The 22,610-nt window shown below is 44.5% G+C and overlaps 1 protein-coding gene across 15 annotated transcripts in view; it reads left to right on the plus strand.

The window, feature by feature from the left end:
- The window catches only part of MBNL3 (muscleblind like splicing regulator 3), a 97,648-nt gene extending 77,453 nt beyond the window's left edge, over positions 1-20,195 (plus strand). For 12 of the 15 annotated variants that reach the window (XM_029996596.2, XM_029996584.2, XM_041118891.1 and 9 more), the window contains 5 exons: positions 3,587-3,737; positions 6,035-6,070; positions 8,157-8,251; positions 9,733-9,806; positions 12,453-20,195. In XM_029996596.2, coding sequence (XP_029852456.1) covers positions 3,587-3,737; positions 6,035-6,070; positions 8,157-8,251; positions 9,733-9,789 — 339 coding nt within the window. In that variant the 3' untranslated portion in view covers positions 9,790-9,806; positions 12,453-20,195. The remainder of the gene's footprint in view (positions 1-3,586; positions 3,738-6,034; positions 6,071-8,156; positions 8,252-9,732; positions 9,807-12,452) is intronic. The other 3 variants (XR_003920835.2, XM_029996590.2, XR_003920836.2) reach the window with 3 other exon arrangements.
- Positions 20,196-22,610: the final 2,415 nt, after the last annotated feature.

Consider the following 22,610-nt stretch of genomic DNA (forward strand, 5'->3'; position numbering starts at 1 on the left):
GTGGGAAATTTTGACTTTGGCAGTGCGTTTTTATCTGTCAGTCATGCTGAAAGATTGCTTTCCATGTCATGCAGAAAAGTGGCACAAACCTCTTTGTTCAGATGCTCGTGTTCCAGCAGGAATGTGGCTTTCCCAGCCCAAAAATGGGAGGCTGCCTAGCATTTTTATGGTGGGAATTGTTCATTGGGATCAGTGCGGACTAACACATGGATACTGAACTGAATTAACCCTTTCACCAGTGCAGGTGGTCTGATCATGTTGCATAGGTTGCATACCCATGTGTGCACACAAACACACAGGCAAAAAATAAAGTCGGAAAAAGTTACTGTCAAAGGCTACTGCTACATCTGTGATGGTCAGAGCTTGTCCAGAGGGAAATCACAAACAGCAGGATGAGATAAACTCACCAAGTAAGTTCTTTGCTACAAGGGTTTAGTCCAGCTCCTGTCCTGCAGCAGGGAGGCACTTGCTACAGAATTCGGTAAGGTCAAAATGTGCTGAGATTATTGCCGTTTGTAGGTGCTGCAGGACACGCTTGGGGGACTCTTCAGAATCAGGACATGGTGCAAGACAGAAAAGTTGTATCCCCACGAGCTGTTTTAATTCCTGGAGGTCCCAAGACCGATACAAAAATTCTGGCCCATTTCAAATGAGACACAGTTGTTTGCTCCTGTGTCCCTGCCAGATCCCTGTGCAGGAGCTGTATTGGTCCAACTTCATCACGTGCAATTTTAGACAGCTTTCCTGGGCATTTGTAGATAGAGCTTTCGGTGAGTGTGCTCCTGGCTCAGGGCTCTTACCTCAACACAAGGACTGGAGAAGTGGTGAAGCCACATCCTTCTGTCCTCCTGGGCCTTCCTGCACCTCTCTATCTAAAATAAGATAGGTTGGCAACAGGAGGAGCACCTCTTCAGGGCATGCTCCTGTACGAATGCTCCCCCAGCTGCTGGGATGGGAGAGGTGACCCAGAAGGCTGTGTCAAACCAGAAGCAGACCGAGACGGGCTCCTGGCTCCTGTGCCCAGAGCCCACGTGGCAGAGCCGGCCTTCAGGCTGCACAGCAGCTGCTACAGTGCGCTTGTTCCTTTAGAGGACTCTGGAAATGTTACGTTTATTTGGGTTTCTCCACCCAGCTACTGTTCAGGGAGCAGTAGTGGGACTACCGTAGCTCCTTTCTCTCCCTTGCTCCCAAGGGGCTGTAGCAGGGTAGGAGGAAGAGTGATGTTAGACGATGGGGTGGTCTGGTGTGCCTTGACATCCCCATGGCCTGTTGGTGTTTGTGTGCTCCCTCTGACTGCAATGCTGGGCTCAGGAATCATCCTGTAAAGAGCCAGCACATCGCGGCAAGGTCTCAAAGCCCTCAGCTGTTCTGCTTTTGGCACTGCCATTATGGGATAATGGGATTTTCGGGGTGGTGACAGCCTTTGGCCAAGAAGCAAGGAGTCAAAAGTCCATTATGTGCCTGGCACAGTTGCTTTGCTATAATTAGTAAATTTTTTTTTTGAGGCAGATTTTGGAAGCATCCGAAAAAGAATATTTAGCAATCAGGCACAGTAAGGAACGTGAATTTAAGCGGCAAATTCTTCAGTCACTGCAAATTTGTAAAACGCCTCTGATGTACGTGGAGCTACTCCAGTCTTTGCAAGCTGCAGATCTGTCCCGTGCCTGGAGGAACATTCTTATAGCTGTCATTAAATAGACGAGATGTAGATACAGTCAGATTTAACATAGATATCAATGAGGGCTTACCTAGAAATGGAAACTCTTAGATCTTTACCTAAAAGACCTCATAGTAAAATACTGATCTTAAGCAAAAGATTTTGGTGTCTGTTTCTCAGAATGTTGTCCCATGTTTGACTGTTGTCTTTTGGTACTAGCCAGAAGAAATCTGGAATGATTAAGTCCTAGTGCTGGCACTGGATGCCTGCTAGCATTAGCAGAGGATGTGTGCATGTCTGAGGGCAGTTTTGCAAATGCAATTTCTTCTTCTAATTTTCTTTTTTTAATATTAAAACCACCCAAAAGCCACCATGTGAATAGAGATAGGATGGACTAATGTTTTGCCTGGAAGTATCTTGCTTAACATTTCTCAGATGAGCAGTCTCCTATAGCAAGTTAAATTTAAAGTGAAACCTGTTTCTAGATGGTAACAAACTGTTGCAAGCTTTCATTTATATTCTGTTGTGTGTTGATCTTCATAACGCTTTAAAATCTCTTTACTTGTGTCCTTTCTTCCGAGTACTGTGTGTTTGTAGCCTTAACCCTTCATTAGCTAGACCTCCTCCATTACCCACTCTTCACTGTCACCTATTAAAGAAAAAAAATAGGAGTGATAACCCTATTTTTAAGCCATTGCTTTGCTACATGGTAGACTAACAACTAGGCAGAAATGACCTGATTCTGCATGACTTCCACGTGCGTGAATCTCATTGACGTCAATGGGAGCATTACGTGCAAAAAGGACTGCAGGGCATAATTAAAAAGGACCCTTTTCTATCACAATGTGGAGAAAAAAATGTGGTTTCTACTTGGGTACAATGAAAAGCTGTAAATCATTAGAAACATTCCTGTCTCCTACGAACCTGACATACTACTTTGCTGTTGAGACATGCTTGGGTGAATGATGAGTAACTCACTGAGAAAAGTTCCTGAGTTGGGTTAATGCTTTTTACCAAGTCTGATCATGAAACAGGTTTGACGGGCTGGAAGAAGCTCGGTGGTATGATAGAACAAAAAGAGGGGATTTGCCTGATAGCAAGGCCCACCCAAATCTTGTTCGAACACCAGATTTGTCAATGGCTTTTTCCACTGTTAATAATGAGTGAGCAGTATTTAACTGTTGGAGGCCACCTTCTAGAAATTGGGAGGAAGTCCAAATCTGCTGGTGGTGAGTTGTGCCGCTGGTGTGAGAGGCGGAGAATCAGGCCTGTTGTTGACCATGTTGCTCAGCCTCTCTACTAACAAGTGGAAATGCATTTTACTATGAATGTAACGTTATGCGTGTAATTGGCAACAGCTGCTGCTTTATCACCTGGACACATGGCTCGGCTGCACACAAGTGTGCACGCTTCCACGTGTACACACATACATGTAGGCAGGTGTTGCAACAGGCAGAGGCAAGCATCCCTTTTTTCCTTGGCATTTGCTGCTTATGCTAATCTTTGTGTTTTTAAATAGTCATCTACTATATTTCTCTTACCTGGTATTTTTTTTTAAATGCTTGTTGCCTGCAACTGCTCTTTGTAGTATCCTGTCCAGGTGATTACCTCTCCCCTTTCTTCTCCTTATGCTTTTTTTTTTTTCCCCTGTGCCCAAGTCAGTCCTGCTGAAAAGCTCCCTTAGCATCCCTCCTTCTTCTGGACTCTGCCTCTTCTCCTGGTGCATTTACTAACTGCTTACCTAGTGAAGTTGTGGTTTCACCTACTACTTCTACTGTGATTTAGCTGCTCTTCTCTTTCCTGTCTCGCTAAGTTGATACAATTGCAGGTGATTTGCAGCCAAGACCCCCTATTATTTATTGCATGCTTGATCTACATCTGGGCCCCTTTTTTTACTCCACTTGTCTTTAATGACTCCCTTATCCACAGGCCCTGCCGCCTGGTGCACTTCAACCTTTACCAAAGAGGCCAGCACTTGAAAAAAACAATGGTGCCACCACAGTCTTTAACCCAAGCGTTTTCCACTACCAACAGGCTCTAGCCAACATGCAGTTGCAACAGCCTACATTCATCCCTACAGGTAAGTGTCTTCTTGCTTTCCTCAGCATCATAGTTGTCTTTTTTTATGACCTAGGCATTGAGCTAATGAGCAGATTTGTAAGGGTCCTTAGCAAAAGGGTGTCAGTGTGTAGTTTTGTGTTAAAAATGGATTAAAAGTTAACGTTTGTTGTTTGACTTTTTTTCCTTCACCTACTACAATTCAGAGCTTTTCACTTGTAAAGATCCCTTCTTAGCCTTTTTTGTTTGGTTTGGGGTTTTTTTTAAGCGGTCGAACTAAGAAAAATGTCTGCATGTTTCTTGAATTCATACTTTCTGTTTCTCCTCCTTATGGTTCAACTGGTTAATCCCAAATTAATTCTTTGACTCTTACATAGCACTCTCACAGACTCATGTTAAAATGTGTTGTGGACCTCTATGCCTGCTCACTTGAAGCTGCAGGTATCTTTCTGAGCTTCTGTCTCAGTGACCTACATATTCCAGCAGCCATGATGTTTATGGAGGGAATGGTTCGTCTTTAGTAAATACAAATTACATAATCCTCTTTAAAGGCATATATTTCCCTCTTGCTTGTCTTTTGACCAGTACGATAGCCTAAGCTTTTTAAAAGCAATTTAACTCCCAGCTTTTATTGTACCTTTAAGGTCTCGGAGTAAAATTGAAAGATGCAGTTCAGTAATTCATATAGGACTCGAAATATTGATGTGGCAGAAGTGACTGCTGACTAGCCAATTAACCTCTATTCCTGCAGCCAAATGAAAAACAAAACCTGCTTAGAGTAGTAAGTATTATAAGTGGCTGAATTAGGAATATTCCAGAGCTGATAGGTTGTTTTTTAGTATCGTTATTATCATTGCAGAGCATCGTAAGAAAACAAACGCCCAATGTTTTTAATGTTTAATGCTGTATTCACTTGCCAGATGATATTTATGAAAACATACAAAGTGTTTCTCTGGGCTGGCCCGTCAAGGTGAACACACAGTGAACCTGGACCTTGGCCTTGCCGTTCCTTGGGGTCAGGGGAAAAGCTTTAGAGACAGTCCTGTACTGAGACCAAACTGCCTCAGGTGTGAGCATGGGTCCAGAGAGCTGGGACCTAAACCCTGTGCTTGTGTGGCGTTTCTGTTATGAGAGCACTTGGAGGCACTGAGAACTCAGCAGCCGCCAAGATGTTCTTCCAGGGAAGTGGAGTCTTGTACGGAGAGACGGAGGGAGGGACTCGAGTAGCAGCCTTCTGCTCTGCAAAGTGCTCTTGGAGGGGATCGGCTGAGCTGACCTTACCACAACTCTGTTAATGTGCCAACCGAAATACTTCTTCAGGAAACACTGACACCTTTGAGAATGCCAAGTCTCCCAGCTGGCTACACGCTCCTCTTCCTTGAGGTCGCAGTTGCCAAAGTTGACATAAGGACACGTATTTCTGATGCGAGCACCATAAATTAGCTTTTACCCAGCACTCTCATTGTGCTGTTGTGCCCTGTCTCATGGCAATGAAATTACGTGCAGGGCTGATGCGTAACAGGTCTATTTGCTGGCACCTGCTCTCGTCTGAGGACGTTAATGCTGGTCAGAGCAGCAAATTTCCAGTCAGGGGACGGATCTCTGATGAATTTACGTTATGCATCCCTGTTTTCCCTTATGCATGAGACTGCAGATCTGGTCTCAGCCTTTGCAGTTGTCTGGAAAGCGAAGCAGAGAAGTGGCACGTAGCAGCTCACACCGTGGGGAGGGGAAGCGAGCTATTGCTTTTCTTAGTTTCTTCTGTTCAGTTATTGAGAGATCAGCATTGTGGGTTGCCATGGGGGGGAAAGTCAGGATGTCTGTTGAAAATGGCATCATCACTACAATTGTTTCAAGCCCAGAAAAAACTGCCTCTTTCAGCTTAAACTAGAGACTTTGAATCCTGGTCCCTGCTTGCAGGAGTAAATTGCTTTTGGAAAGTCAGTTTTAACATGAGTGTGACGTTCCTCTAAGGGCAATTTGTTTTCTGCTGACACGATCGGAAAGAAATCAACATAACCCAATACCAAAACAACCCTGATTTCTAGGATAGATCATATAATTTAATATCAGGGTGGTAGAAGAAATATATTTTCTACTACCCAAGAATTCAAGAATTAATTTGGTTTGCTATGATCTCTTAAAACTGAGTTTAAACTATTTATGTACCAATATGCAGAATCTGTTTGCATGTGCTTAAATACTGAATGCTGCAAAGAGAATACCTGCTTTTTAGTTAAAGTGATTTCTAACACTGAAGCTTCACTAATGAAATATCCCTTTTGTTCATCTTTCCACGCTTCAATGCATGGTGTGCAGGGTCAGTTCTGTGCATGACACCCACTGCAAGCGTTGGTAGGTTTTTCTACACAAACTTCTCAACTTTTCCTAATCTGAAAGAGACAGCAAGTTAGTATGCATCAGTGAGAACCTGGGTGGCTGAGTGGTGTGACTGTCTATCTGCTGTCTTCTTTGAGGCTTAAATGGTTGTATCCCTTCTAATTTCTGTGCAGTGCAGTGTTTCGTGTGACTAATAAGAGAATCCAAGGTGATGTGTTTCCACCCCTATTTAGTTCCGCTGCAGAGACAAAAATTTGTCACTTAAATGTCTTTACAATCCATTTAAGTTATCCAACAAAAGGAAATAGCAATGGTAGGATCCTGTTGGTTTATCTTTTTGTATCAGGCATCAGGTGGATTACAGCTTGGATTTTCGGTTGTCCTTCTGAGGACATTTTAGGAGGCTGGTTTAATAAAGGCGCTAAGGAGGAACACATCTGGGGTCAGCCCCTCTGCCAGAGCAGGGCGCTGCTTGTACAGCGAGAGAAGCAGGGCTTAGACCATGGACTGGCTGAAGATTCATCACTTTAGTGAAGTGTCAGCTGTGCAGGTACAAGGGGCTGTAGGGAGGTACTGCTGCTGGTGCACATGGGATACAGTGAGGCGACAGGGCTGAGTACATGCTCGGTGCTGCTGCAGGGGTCCAGTATGTTCAGGCTCAGCGTCTGGGTCTCACTGGGAACCTGTGCAGGTCTTTGAGGGACCTTCCCCTCTGCCTACAGCTGCTGGGCACAGCAGGGTGGGTGAAAGCTGAGCTTTCATCCTCCAACCAAGGTTATACAAGACTATCAACATCCAGGTGTATGCTGGCTTCAGCCAGAGGGAGGAAGGTGGGAGCAGGAGCCCTGGGGAGGGTGCAAGGCTTTCGAGGAGCAGGTCTGAAAGCTTTGGCAGGAATGGCTAAGCACTCTGCTCTCGAACCTCCCCGTCCCTATAGCGCAGGGAGGACACACCGCTTGCATGACGGGGAGCTGAGCCCTTCAAACACACCTCTGCCTGTAGGAAACCCCAACCCACATGCTCCAACGTCCTGTGGCTGAAGCGTGCCCAGCCCGGAGGCATGCACGCTCCCCGCTGGGGCCGGCCGTGTCTGCTGGGGTGGAGGGGAAGGCAAGCCTGCTTCCCTGCCGCATGTTTGCAGGGACGGCCGGGCCTTCTCACAGGCTCCCCAGCCCCGCAAACCCCCCCGGGTTTGGGGGATGCCCATGTGCGCCCAGGAGCATCCCCTCCAGCACCGTGCTCTGCAGGACATGCAGCTTTAGGAGGCTGCCGAGCTCCCTGCTGCCGTGTTCTTTCGGATGCTCTTTCTGCAAATTGTAGCTGTTCAGATGCATTTGTGTATTTTTCCCTCTTGGCCCCCTCCCCTCTCCATCCCCCCACCCCCCACAAGAGGGGAATTGTGCCAGATCCTCTAGAATTAGGGTGGAAAGTAAGCACGCTGAATTTGTACGGAGAGAGCTCAGGCTGCCAGCCGCTCGTATGCTGTGCCTCCAGCTCTGTCCCATGCTGAAACATCGTCCCTGCTAGAGAGGCAAGAAAACCCGGTGAAAGGGCTGCGGCAGCCGCTGCAAAGTGCATCATGTACCTCTGGTTGCTGGCGGGGACGGGGTGGGGAGGGAAGGGGACGAGCTTTCCCAGGCGGGTGGGAGGGTGCGCTTGCCAAAATGTCCCCACCCAAAGGAACGTGCACTGGCTGCGTCTAACTCCCCACGGGTGCGAGCTGACGTGGGCTTTTGCTAGCACACCCGCCCTCTCCCCCCTTCGGAAATTTGGCCCTCGGAGTCTAATACATCATTGTTCTGCTTATAAATGTACTAAGTGTTGAGAATGTTTTGGTTTTTTCCTTAATTATAATTGTAATTGGCTTTTCCCCTTCTCTCTTGTTTATTTTTTTTCCCAACGCTGTCTTGCTTTGCACTGTGATTGCATGCTGCGCCCCGATGTGTCCTTCATGACGATGTCACATGGCTTGTTGCTGTGATTCCTGCCACGCCCCCAAATCCACCACATGTTGCCATGGTTACATTAAAAAAAAACCAAAAAAAATATATATATACGCTCCACCCTCCCGTATGTCGCTTCCATGGTTCCCTTCCGAAAGTGCCCATGATGCACGGTGCTACGCCCACCACTGTGTCTGCAGCAACAACTCCTGCCACCAGCGTCCCCTTCGCTGCAACAGCTACCGCCAATCAGGTTTGGCCCTTTCAATGGCTTTCTTTCACGTGTTCAGATCTCGAGGACCGGGCGAGGGCCGGATCCTGCGCGGGGCCGAGCGCCTTCCCGACCCGCTCGGCTTGGCGTAGGCTCGGGCGCGCAGAGGCAGCGTGTGCGTGTGTGCGCGCGTGCGTGTGTGTACGTGTGTGTGCCCGGGGGTCGGTGAGGGGGCACCGGCCGGTCCTGCCATGGGCGGGATGGGCGGCGAGCCCGGCCGGAGCGTAGGGATGGGCGATTGGCAGGGGTGCAGGCGCTTCTCCAAAAAACAACACCCTCCGTGGGTCCTGAAAAAATGGGCTGTGAAACTCCCAACCATACTGTCACACAAGACCTGCAGCACTTCTGCTTTCAGTCTCAAGCAGAAATACCACCCCGAGCATCCTTCCCTGTGGTATTTTGGCATGTCCTCTCCTGGCTGGAAAGTGGAAGTGAAAACGCAAAGCAGCCTCCCCACACTGCAAGATTGGACTCTAAAAACAACCAAAAAAACCAAAAAAAAACCCCAACCACCAACCAAACCCCAAAAAATCAGGGGTGAGGCTATGAAGTCTGAAGCTTATTTATGCCAGTAACGTCACCCATCCCTACAGAAATGACTCTGGATGTGCAGTACGTGCCGTTGCAGCACTGCCATAAGTGTACAGGATTTCATGCATGTCTGCCGAGCCATAATTCTCTCCAAAACTTTCCTCTGAAGATACTGAGTTGTGATGGCTGCTTCCGCACCAGTCCTGAACTGTATATGCACAACCTGTCCTAGTGATGCTTCCTGATAATTTGGTGTGCCACAACTTTTCCCAGTCAGACCAGAGACATTTCAAACACTTGTTTTTATTTTTCCCCCAATACTAATTTTAGCATTTTTATTTGTCATGCTCTCAGGTTTAGAGCTATTGCAAAGAAAACGGGGTGTCACTTTGTTCTTTAGGAGGCTGTTAGCCATGCCGACTGTCAGTAATATCTCAGGGGGCATCCTCTAGTCTTTTGCTAGTGTGAAGTCACGAGGCTTTCAGTAGAATATTTGCCTGCGTAAGTCCTAGGCAGTGTTTTACTGCTCGCAGTAGGGATTGCTAGTCTTTTTCTGTGCTTTGTTGTTATTTTCAGGTAGAGCAGGTCTTACTCATACTCGTATTGGTCATGAGAAGAAAGCAGAAATTCCTGTGCAGTGTTGCTCTGTGGCTGTATGAGTCCTGTTTCAGCCAGATAGTTTCTGGGCATATCTGTCTTACTTGTAGTCTATGGAGTTAAAATCCCAGTACAATCACCATATACTCCACGAGGCATCAGTAGTGATGCAGCTACGTTGTACTTAATGTGTGGCAAAATAAAGACATCTTGGGAATGGATCCTGTTTTATAAGACACTGATGTACTTACTGACCTGATACTGAAGACAGAATGAGCAGCACAATCTCAAGACAATGTTTTAATGTATTGTGTTCTTTGTTTTTTTTGCTGTAGATATCCCAGTTATCAGTAGATGAACTGAGTAGCAGCATGTTTGTTTCACAGATGTAGAAGTTCCCGATAGAACAGTAAGTTCCTTTTTGGTATTTCTCTTTACGGTGGACTGCTTTGTACAAGGGCAGTGCATCCCCCAAAAGGAGGGCTGGCTCAGGCGGAGGGACCGAGCCTGCAGGACCCCAGTGGCTTCACGCTCTGCCAACTCAACAGAAATTCAGCAGCTGCAGCACAGATATGCACCAGTCCTATGGTTTATAACAAGCAATGTTTCCTTGTGTCTAAAATACCTGTTTTACGGTGTTCGTGGCCTCCCTTCTTACATGCCCCTGAGTCTGATGGCTGTGTTTACTGATTACTCTTGCTTTGCACAGCTCCCAGCTGCCTGCAGATGCCTCAGGGATTTGCACTATTGATGGCAAAGACTGCTCTGGTAATGAGTCAGCTGAAAAGGTGTAACTTCTCTTTTGCTGTTAGTGGCATATTTCCTTTCCTGGCCTAAGCAGGACTGGGTCATCATCAGCTGCTGTGCATCTGCAAGGCTGGCTTGGTCTGAGCAGAGATCTGCTGTTCAGCTGCAGTGGGGGCCTGTCTTATGGTGGGTTTCTTCAAGAGGTCCTTGTATGTGTTTAAGACCAGGATGAATGCCACAAGCAACATATCCTTCACCCCACCTACAGATCCTGGGCTTCCCTAGGCTGCTAGGTTTCTCTGAGTGGGATGGAGGAGTTTGTCCTTTTCTTTGATTTACAAACTATTATTTCACATCTGTAGCAGCGGTGTCATTTTTCCATTGCTTTTCTTTGTGAGTGTTAGCTGATATTCATGAGAGAAAATCCCTTGAGGGTTTCAGTTCATCACTGTGTTTTTTTACCCCAAGAGACTAAAGAGTAGTTCGCTTCAACAAGAGGTCACCAGTTTTTCCCAATGCAGGCCATTTAGTATACACAGATATGCAACTCGTTTCTTCCTTAGGTCACGTGTTACAGGCAAGTACTTAAATGCTGGAAATTAATTTGGCAAGCAATTCTCTAATGATGTCTTTAGCGATCAACAGAAGTTACTCATCTTGATGGTGGCCCTTATCTCTGCTGACGTTACTAAAGTACCGTATGTACAAATGACCCACGAACTGTGGCCGTGGACCCTTGTCCATGTAGGGGTGAACACCAAGCTATCCCCATTAGCGAAAATGTTCTGCGTTACACAGTGTACTGCTCTCCCAAAGAACAGACAGACAGACATGACACCTGACATGTTAACCCATTTTCATAACACATGCAAAATAGCCTGTTCCACCCCATAAGGAGATCATTTGCATTGGAAGAGCCTCATTTTTTAACTCTTTGAGATTGTTTTCAGCATTTATTTCAGGAAACTTCTTTTTTCTGAATTTTTTTCACTTTTACGTGTGTGTGTGTCTGTGTGCTTAAACTCACACTGCCAATAGTTAGTGATTCCAGACTAGGTGAGGAACTTCCATGGGATATATTTCTTTACTAAGTAGGGAGCACGGCACAGTCTGTTGAGAAAAGCATCGGTGGTGCTGTTAAGGACCATGAAAAACCTTTGCTTGAAAGAAGTAGCGTTAATGTATTGAATTTGATGGGATTTCTTGGGGATCAAGCTACTGGGCATGGAGAAGGTCTGGGTCAGAGAAGGAGCCTGTTCTTCATGAGGGCATTGTGAGCACATGCATAAGCCATCGCTCTGCCAGAAGCATTTGTCCTCTTAACACCTCGCAGCTGGGGGACATAAACCACTTTTGGAGGCTGGTAGAACAGGGCTATGTCCCCCAGCATCCCCAGTCCTCACAGACCCACCAGTGACCATTTTCCTGCAGCAGCCTGCGTGTTTTGATCCTATTCCTGGGTTGTTACCCACCATCTCCGTCCATAAACTAAAGGCAAGCAAATCTCTTGAGGACACATCGTTTCACACTACCACCCGAGCATGTGAAATTATGCATGTGCTCAGGTGTTTTGCCAGACAAGGACCTTGGTTGGCACTCTGCAGTGCTGAGGGGCAATTCCCAAAGCTGCCCTGAGTGGGAGTTGGGTAATTGAAATACCTGCTGCTCTGGCAGATGTTTTTCTTTTCCTCCATAGTTGGTGAGGTCCTGGTAGCCAGGCTGGCTAGTCTAGCTCTGCAGGAGACAAGAGTTGGGTCCTTCAGGAGAGTGTCTTCACGAGTACATCTCAAGAGAGGCAATTTGCTCCCAGAAGAGGGTCTCCTGAGCACAGGGTTTCTGTGTCTGTGTTTTGTCTCTGGGCCCTATTTGCCTTTGGCTCGTGGCTCCTTAGATTTTAATGTGACAGTGGCTCTCTCTAAAGGAAACGGGAGCTAACAGGGGTCAGGGACTCCTTTGGCCCTCTCCTTAGTCACTCTCTACCTGCCATTCTGTCCAAAAACAAGACTATTATTCGCCCACCTCCCTCTTTCACTAATTGTCTTGTCAGTATGTGTGTGAAGCACACTGGAAATGGAAAGCCCTAAGTGCAGATTAAAGAGGATGCCAAGTGTGTTATTAGCAATTTCACCCTACATCAGAAAATTAAGGGAATAAAATGTTTTCTCTCTGCAACATACTAATGGCAACCTCTTGGGCAATGCAGTGAGGATGTAAATGTATCTTATTAGAATGACTTTTATTACAATATAGATGTATCTCTCTCTCTAACTTCTCACTCTTTCTTTGTTGTTTTTTCTTTCCCCTGCAGCAGACCATGTTGAAATTCTGAACAGTAAAATTATGGAGCACCAGGACTTCTTGGTGGGAAGCTGCGCATGGCCTTTCTGTATATATCCCTTCTTCCCTCTATCGTTCTCTACCACCTCTACAGTAAGCCTGTTGCAGCCTACATGTTAACCAAAAACTGATCAATGGGAATGTCAAAAAAAAAAAAAAAAAAAAAAAAGCACTATAGAAACAATTAACAAACAGCTCTCTGTTATATGAGATATACAAGTAGAAAATTATAATAGACTTTTATAACACATTACTTTAACACACTTAATCATTTTATGACTACCATCCTGATAAGTGCATCTGCACAGCGGACTGTTGGTTTACTGTATACTATCGATGGATAAATGTTTGTCTTGTTTTTAAAGTGTTATCTTACTGTTTTGTTTACATCATAGTCTATTGATTTGTTTTAAAGTGTACATCATTATCAAGTATACTCAATACCGTTTTTTCATTATTGTTATGTCTTAAGTTTTCATATACTGTAGGTTTTATGGGGTTTTGTTTGTTTTTTACTAAAAATGTTATTGTGGGAAACAGGAATTATGTGCTTGAAAAACACGACACAGGAATGTTCTGCCCTTTGCTGGATTTTGCTGTTAATGTCAGCTAAAGTTGCTTGTGTTAAATGCTCCTTTTATCATTTAAAATTTGCCTTCAGATAGACTCCAAATTTTTAGTACAAGTGGTATGAAAGGACAGCTGTCATTTTAGTCCAGTTCAGGGTATTTCCTTCAATACAATGAGCTGATTCTGGAAACTTTTGGAAAAAAAAAACACAAAAGCCCAGGCTCAGTAAGGGGACAGGAACGATTTGCTCAGACAGTGGTAAGCATCAAGGGATTTCTGCAGTTCTGTTGTCCATTGAAGTGCATTCTCAGCTGCAAACGGCGCACAATCTCTCTTGCTGTTCTCATGGTGCAGTCAAAAAAAAAAAAATTAGATGGTGAAGTGAGACAGCTTCAGCTGGGCAAAGACTCGTTGCGTTGGAGAGGAGCAAATGCCAACCGTTAGCTGGAGTTGGCCCATAACCGCAACTTAGCCCAAGCTGGGTCATACCACGCCCAGGGGCTTGTCTCCACTAAACGTGCTGAAACATTTTGGCCTGAAATCTTATGTGGCTTTTCTTGAAATTTTGTCAGCGTGTACCTATTATTTAATCACCATTTTCCATAAGTGGGTGACTTTTTTGCCCCATGATCTCTGGCCCTTTAAAGCAAACACAACAGTAACAAAGCAGGAGAAAGCTCAGCATAAGCTTTCTACTGTATATAAACATTCATTTCAATGGAGCTCCTATAGATCAGTGGATTTATTTTGGCACCTTCTACTTGATCAAGAGCAATGTTTGCCGCACAATAAGGGCTAGTTCTCAATACCTCCTTTACATATGCATGAATGAAATGATTTCCAGCCCGTGCACCCTGGACAGCCCCAGCCTGTCGTTATGCTGCGTTGCTGAACAATCTGGCTGCAGAATGCATTTTGGTTGAGGATACAGCCAAATTCATCCCGGTCATAGCTCTACAGTATCATTGGCATTATGGAAGAGATGGATTTGCTACTGTAAATCCACGAGCTCCATACAAGGAGAAAGAGAATCGTTATTGAAACCAAGCAAGAGGCCAGCTCCCAGCGTCCGGAGGGCCAGCCACCCCGAGCTCACGATGGTTCTGTAGGGTGCCAAATTCTGACAACCAGGTTTTCTTTTCTTTTCCAAGCTCCTTGGCCTTGGTTAGAGACTTTCCTTGCCCCCTCTCCTCTGGTGTGAGCGCAGACAGTTTACTAGATGTGTATCTCCACGGACCACAAGTGATGGAGGGGCATCTAGGGCACAGCTGATGCACCCCAGAACAGGCTCTGACCATCTGCCTGTGGAGACTCATTCATAGGAAGAACCTTTGAAGAGCCCAGCTCAAAAGGCCTTGAGCCAGAAGGAATCTCTCCATTCATTTCAGCAGGCTTTGAACCAAACCCTGAGAGAGGGGAAGAAACATCCCCACCCCCTTATGAACCCTGTGCTTTAACAGTCGCTTGTGTCCATAGATGTTCCCCAGCCATCAGCGTTCACAAGCAGCAGCATTGCCTGAAATCAGTGACTCTCATTTATATTGGTGACCGCATACCTGTTCTTTTCACCACTGAGTTTCTGTTTCCCAAAACCATAACATTGTTAGTGGAAAAAGTGGATTTGAGTACTTCCTGTTTGAAATTATTTGTGTATCAAAAATGGGTTTTGCACAACCTGTGCCAGTGCCTCAACAAAGAACAGAGCTGATCTTAAGCCAGAAAGGATGCATTCAAGCTTGTATGGCTTTATGAGTTCAAGGAGGTTGGAATTTTTTCAGTGCTAAATGGATTTTTGTATATCTTGACACTTTGATGTAACCTCCTCTTTTATTTATCGACTTAAACATCTGGCATAGATGTGCATAGAATGTAAACCTAGAATACAGCTGTTTTCATGTCACATTTAAAGCACTGAAAAAAAAAAAAGCATTTAAGGATTATTTTTTATTAAAGAGGTCCAATGAGGGATGTTCAGGGTAGTTATATTAGGTGCCACAACAGTTTTTATATTGCTGGCAAATTTAGAGTTAATTTGTAAATGAGTTTAAAGAAAGAAAAGCTTGAAGCACTAAACTTCACCAAATTCAAAACAATCTCGGCAAAAATGCCATTTTGAGGTAGCACTATTTAAACTAGTTGTGCAATGACTTGCTCTAATTTTCTTTGTTCAAGAAAGAAAAGAAAAAAAAAGTCGCCAGACTATAAATTTCCTAAATAGACTATTACAAAGTCACCGAGCTAGTTAGTGACTCTAAACAAATGTCATAAAAGCATGAATATCATCCTTTATTTGACAAGAGATGTATGTAAGTTTGTTTAAATCGATATAATTTTAGTGACATTTTTATAAGCTTCCCACTTTCCATGAACCTATATTTTTTATTTATCCAAAGTTATTTCTCTTTGTCCATTTCTCTCAGCCTTATGCAAACAATATGCAAGAAATGCTGAAACTTGGATAAAACGGGTCATGCAGAGGGAAAATGAAAGCTGAGATTGATCATTTTCACGAAAAAAGGTTGTTAGTAGTTTCAATAAAAAGTACTACTACTAAACTGTAACATAAGCAGACAATAAAAGAGGGATTTAAAATAAAATGGATTCATAAAACTATTAAGATTATTTTTGTTAAATACAGTGTTTTTAGTAATTTGGAACATGATTTCACAATCAGCCGTGTTTTTTAGTTGGAAATTTCTAGCTGATGATTTTTGACTGTGTATTTTTGCATCGCGATGTTCTAGAAACCGTTACCTCCCTGGCCAGCCTGCGCCGGCCCCCTTCCCGAGCACTCCGAAGCGCTTTTCCTCTCTGCCATCCATCCTTGCCGTCTCGCACCACGCTCGGAGTGTTCCCGAACGGCGGCACCGCCAGGCTGGCCGCCAGCCGCAGCCGCACCGGCGCTCCGGGGTCCCGCGGTGGGGTCCTCCCGGCGTGCCGGTGGCGGCAGACGTCCCGCCGGAGCTGGGCCACCACCGTCGAGGCGGCGATGGAGATGGGTATGTGTCTCGTGGGTGCAGCTGGCCAGAGGAGGAGACGCGTGTGCCTGGCGAGACGTCTTCTCCTCCGCCTCGCGGGCTGCCGGCTGGCGCGGTCGAGTAGCTCTAGGACGCGCGGGTACACAATGATTGAGAAACTGGAGTCCTCGTTTTGTTTATCCCTTGTACATTTCACAGACATGAAAATTGAAAAAGGTGAAATTTATGAGGAAAATCTAATTTCCCATTCCTGTTGAATGGATTTAGTTTGATATTGACCTGATTTTACCATGTGCCTGTTGAAGGCCTTAGAGTATATACTGTATGTTAAAGACTGTAATAACTTTTAAAAAAAAAAAAAATAGTTGATAGCCTAATCCAAATGTAAATAGAGCTACAACACATTGTTACTAGGCTACAACGCATTAATTCATGTCATATATTTTCATTTCTCTACCATTAGTTTTTAAGGTTTTCGTTATTGCTTTTTTTGATATCTTTAGTAACTAATGAATTTAATTTTGAAGGAGAGTTAGAGAAAGTTTAAAATTTTTAATACATGTATTCAGCCCATTTAGTTATATTCTAAACCAACACTGAAGCATGGTAAGGTATAGAATACAGTCCATAACTAGTTTGTATAGTTTACAGTTTAAGAACAAAATTAACTTTGTATGTAACTCCTACAATGATAGATTCATTGTTAACTAATTATATTAAGTTGTTGTTGCTATGGCAACAAAACTACAACATGGCTACCTTTGTATACATTATTTGTGAAATTTTCACATGTAAATTAAAAGTGATGTGTAACAGTATGAGCTTGTTAAAGGTACAGTTCGATACTGTCAGATAAAGATATGATTGAATATTTTTAAAATCCCAAAGTCCCATGTGAACGCTGAATTTGTGTCTTTAAGGTCACTTTTTCAGTCAAGAAGTTTACAACACATGGATTTAGAGTCAGGTTTTATAGCTTGTAGAAATTGTTGTGTGGCAAGGGTTATTCCACAGTATTTTCACTTCAAAAACACGACAGCCTGTATTTACGACGTAGTAACCGGTCTTGCTTTCATTTCACATTCATTCACACGGTGGGAATTCAGAATTAATCCGTTTCAGTACTGTAGCTCTGCCTGCAATTTTCTTTTCTCCAGAAATTGAGCACTCACGCAATTACGTTACGATCAGGGCTAAATAATTAAGCATATAACTATTTTAATACTAATTTATATTAGCAAAAACTGTACATAAGAAAAAAAAAATATTGTGGAATGACCCCGTAACAGTGTTGAAGATACAAATATGCTGCAGTTAAACTGATTCAGTTAGTGTACGAATGTGTGAGACACACCTTTTTTGCACTTATGTACATAGTCCACGAAAGAAATCCTTGGAACTTATTTTGAATATAAAAAGTCTGTAATAATACAGGAAAAGTTTGTAAAAGAGATAGGTATTACTAAGGCTTTGAAAAGGAGGAGTTTTTTGCTATAAAACTTATCTGAAAGCATGATGTTGCTTTGCTGTTGTAAAAGCTTTGTAGTTTGCCATAGCTTATTATACAGCAGACTGATAACAGGTCAGCTCCAACCTGCAGCACAGAGAAATGGGAAACAGTGTGTAATTAACTAGTAAGGTCACTAGCAAAGATTTGAATTACTTTTTTTTCTTTTTTAATCGGCCTACATTTTCAAACACACCCTGGGTCATGTTTCTGATAGGTTGTGTTCTCGGTGAATCCTATTAGGACCGATAGGTCCGTGGCGGCATACACACATTTTTCCTAGCACCTAATCCTATTTCTAGCTGGAAGTGTTTATCTGTTAGAGGTGACTGTCACTGCAGCGAGTGTTTTAAATCGCAGAGGGAATTTGAAATATCACAACTTACCGTTTTTTTTGGTTTTGCGGTTTTGGTTTTTGGTTTTTTCACCCTTTTGGGGCAAGGTAACAAAATGGAAGGGACTGATGAGTGGATGGACAGGGGAGGTTTTGGATTGTCTTGGGCCATTTTGCTCTGCTGTACGACAGCCGTGGTGTTCATTTGAGAGAACCAGGTGGCAGCGGTGCCTGGTGCTGCCTGCTCCGACGGCACTGCCGGACGGGTGTTGGGGCAGGGAGGCGGAGGCTGAGCGTGGCCAGCTTGGAGCTCCCGGCTGAGGTTAACGAGCCCCGTGGAACTGCCACCAAAGGAGAGCACGGCCGTGGTCCCCCAGCCCGCCGAGCAGCCTCTTGGTTCCCTCTCTGCTGTGTTGGTGGTACTGCCGGGGCTCTGCAGTACAGCGGGGATTTTGGAGAAGCTGAAGCACCTGTGTTGACCCATTTACTTTTGATTGGAACAAGGTTTTGTTGGTTTTTTTTCAAAACCCAAGCCCTAGACTTGCTTCAGAAAGGTCGCAGGTTTTGCCGTGAGGCTGGTCCCGACTCAAGCGATGAGTTGAGCACCGCAGAGTGGAACCGGTGGGTGGTGGCACCCGGTGTCGCCGTCTCCCTTTCCTCCCATTCCAGGGTTGGGGGCTGAGGTGTCACTGCCAAGCGCAAAGACCTGCTCTTCGGCCGCTACTGCTGGCATCTCGGAGGTTTCCGATGCCTCGCGATGCCAGCGAGTGCCCAGCCAGCCTGCTTTGCACCAGGGCTTTGTTTAAGTGGGTGGTTTGCTGGATTGGAGCCGTAGCATCGTGCGGTCCCAGTGTCTTTAAAACAGGGAAAAATCAGATGTTGCCTCTCTTCATGGGTGTTCTAATAACCTAGATTTTAATACAAAATAATCAGCTAATTCTAGCCACCATGCTGTTAAGGCTTCCCTTTGCCGTAATCGATTTCTATAATCGAGCTCTTTCTCGTTTCTAGGATTATGAGAGAAAAATACTTTGCACTATGTGAAATGAATCGTAGCTGGTCAAAATTCTTTTCTTTGGGGTATGAGCATGATCGTGACAACGCTGCTAAAATCTTTGCTAGTGATCTTTACTGACATCCTCTATCATCAAAAATATATGCCTCTCAAATGCGGTATTTAAACATGCAAAAATAACACAACTGTTAAATAAAATGAAGTTATTTTTCCAAACACACAACAGAGAGAATTACCTGACACCGAATTACAAGGTTCCAGTTCTTTATTACTGTACACAGATGCTATTTGATAGTGGTGGAAGCCAAATGATTTTGTTGCCATGGCTTTTGTATCCTAGCAGATGAGGGGATGATAAGACCATTCTTAGATTGGATTATGGGATTTTTTTTTTCTTTCCAATTAGCTTTGTTTTAATTATATTTTTATTTTAAATCATGAAAATGAACCAAGACTCCCCACACTCTTTATTGTATCACCTGACAACAGATCACTATTTTTTTTTATAGAGAATTGTATTTTAGGCAATCACTAAAATCAAAGAGAGAATGTTCTCCTAAATTGTCAATTTTTAATTTAAATATATAAAAACATTTATACTGTACTGTGTAAAGTAGATCTCTGAAGCACATTCTTCTTTTCATAGGCATTTCTGGTAAAACAAAGTAAGGGAAACATTAGATATCAATTTAATGGTATAGTTTAGAAAATATATACAAACAATTACAGTTAGCCCTGTGGAATTGTAAGAAATTAAAATATCATCGGATCCAGACAGGCGTAGGCTAATGCAATATTTCAGTTCCGTAACACGATAGTTCATTCCCTCAACTGCTACCAACAGGGTGTACGCTTTGAATTTATTTTTCTTTTTGCCACGTTATATTGCTGTAGTGCTTGTACGTGCTTTAGAAATGTGCATAATGCTACTCATTTTAGTATGTTACTTCTATATTGTTATTGTTTATTTTTTGATCTTTTAATAAAGTGTATAAAATTCTTGGTTATGTTTTTTATGGATCCATATCTACACATTAATAGGAGTTTACTTTAAAAACTTTTCAAGTTCCAGTTTATTAGTCCCAAACTTCAAAGGTTCTGATGTAAAAATAATAACTAATGAATTTGATTCAATGTTATATCTAAAGTGTAGAACAAAAGAATAAATTTCTTTCCAGAAAATACCTTCAGTATTTTGAATTCTGTAGCCAGTGCCTCCTTTTTATCAGATGCATTTGGCCTATCATATTAAAGTTACTAACACAAGAAAGACATTTGTATTTTAGAAAAATAAAAAGTAAAACTTTCCAGATGCTGCCTTTTGGTTTCTCTTGTGCCTTAGACCTTCTGAGACACATACGATGTGGTATGCTTGGTTTGTATTTTTCCATGCTTCCTTTCTGACCCTATCTGTGATGTGATTAGAGAGGAGATCAGAGCTGTGCATTTGAAGATAACCATGAAGAATAAATTGACTATCATTCAAAGGCCTGCAGCTTTTGTAGCACAGTGATGTGTGTATTAATTTTTCTCTTTCAGCATTTGTGTCAGATACTGTTTTGAACGTCCCAGTGCAATAATTCAACAGTAAGCTCCCTTTGGCAGCGGCCTGGATTCCCCAGCTCTCCTCCAAGTGCCCAGCTCATCCCCGGGCTGCTTTGCCAGGCTCATGCCTCCGGCCGGCGCCGGCTGGGGATGCCTCTCGCTGCGGCGCGGAGCAGCCACGGCTAAGCTTGGTCTAGACTTCTGCAAGAGAGAATTGCTTCTTGCCGAGTTTGTTTGTCCCTTCTGTAATGTTGCGTAAATTTAGAGGTAAGAAAATTGCTCAGCGGCGTTGCCACCTTGGTCGCTACATGCATGCCAACAGCATTGCCGTAAAAGCGGGCTTTTACCCTTAGACCCGCTTGAGATCGCCACTTGCTCCCGAAAAGCTTTAGCTTTTACTGGCTAGTCTCAACATATGTTGGATCTAGCTGGCGGCACCAAGCCAGGGAGCGTGGCCAGGCCGGGCTGCAGCATCGCTCACCTCGTGGGCAGCAGAAGATGACATCAGGAAGCCCCTGAAGATGTGAGCAGCTTCACTCGGCTAACGTCCGAGTGGCGGTCTGGCCTCGGCACCCGGGCTGCCGCGACACAGGGGACATTGGTGATGGGTGAGCCCAGATGGTGCAACGCGAGGGGTTTGATGCCAACACGAGGGAGGGGAGCGCAGCATGGGAGGGATCACTGGCCGTTTTCCCAAAGGAGTTCAGGAATCTGACTCGGGGAAAATAAGTATTTCGGGGGCTGCAGGTCTGCTAGAGCTGCTCAGGGGCAGGAGCGGTTCAGCGAGGAGGCACACTGCAGGAGGCTGTGCAGACACCGCTCCTCCCCATCACTCTTAGTAGGACAAGCTGTTGACTTTGAAAAAAGGCAGACGGAGCCCAGGACAAATTACATAACTTTCTTTTTCATCAGCCTGTTCCCCTGACTTCTCCTTGCAGGTTAATTGACTCCATTTGTGTGTCAAGGCCACTTACAGCTTTTTTCTATAAATGACTCCTGCCTTGTCTGATGGCACAATTAAATGCCTGAATTGTTTCTAAACCAAAAAAAACCAGAAACTTTTCTAAGTAGTGGATGTTGTGGAAGGATGGGATCCTTCCTGAATGGTTACTCATGAGTTTTTGTTGCCAGCTTTCCTCTGGTTGACTTTCTCTGTGGGAAGGGGACGGGGGCTTGCAAGGGATGCTTTCCTCGGAGCTGTGGGAAGGGCTGAGCCTTGGCTGCTTGGAGACACCAGCTCCACTCGGGAGACGCATCCCCCGCAGGGAGGGTTGGGGGAGGGAGTCCCACGCTAGCACCAAAATTCAAGGGTAGCCCACTAACAGACTTTAAATTGTGTTTCAAGGCCAAACAGCATCCTTGGGCCAGGGATGTGGGATTTTACCTGGGGCCCAATTCCAGAAGTCACAGGAGTAGCTGCTGGAAACCGTTTTATAGATGAAGTTGGATTAAAGGATCTGAGCAAACTGTACATGATACTGTATTTATGGCATGTGTCATTTGGAAATATTACAGCACCTAGCCTATCTATCTTCCTCTCCACTGGGGCACATTTGTGGAGGAAAGCCAAGCTTAATAAAAAATCTCCATTTAGCTCTTTGGCTGTTGAAGCTTCAGTGGGAAACATGGGGGGAAAAAAAAAATCTATTTTTCAAGGCTTGCTCCATATTCAGATGGGCCTCTGTGGTCCAAAGCCAGTTTTTATTCAATCTGGACTTAGTGCTGGATAAATAGGTCACTTTGATCTATTTATTATGAGAAAAAGGAGACCGGAGAAAGAAATGTTTGGCTCATCCCCAATGAGTTGTGGATTTAAAATATCCTCTCCAACCCTTCCCAGGAGGGGTTGCGTCAGAACGTGGGGCAGCATGAGGTATAGCCTGTACCCTCTTGCTTTTTCTCTGAGCTGTTATTGCAGATGATGGACCAATGTGCCCCTTCCAGCCCAAGTGGGACCCTGCCTCAAGTACATCTCTGAAATGGCAGCACATCCCAAAAAAGGATTCCTGTAAACAGCCTGGGAGGCCTCTGGGGTGTCTGTGGGCAGGGGATCTGCACAGAGACAGAAAGACCCACAGCCTGAAGGCCATGGGAATGGGCTTGGAGGAGAGGGGCCCAGCCAGGCTTGGCTCAGCTGGAAGATGTTTGCTGCAAATGCCTTCGCCCTTTCCTCCTTGTAC

Source organism: Aquila chrysaetos, chromosome 21 (assembly GCF_900496995.4).
Source record: "Aquila chrysaetos chrysaetos chromosome 21, bAquChr1.4, whole genome shotgun sequence".
Taxonomy (NCBI): domain Eukaryota; kingdom Metazoa; phylum Chordata; class Aves; order Accipitriformes; family Accipitridae; genus Aquila; species Aquila chrysaetos.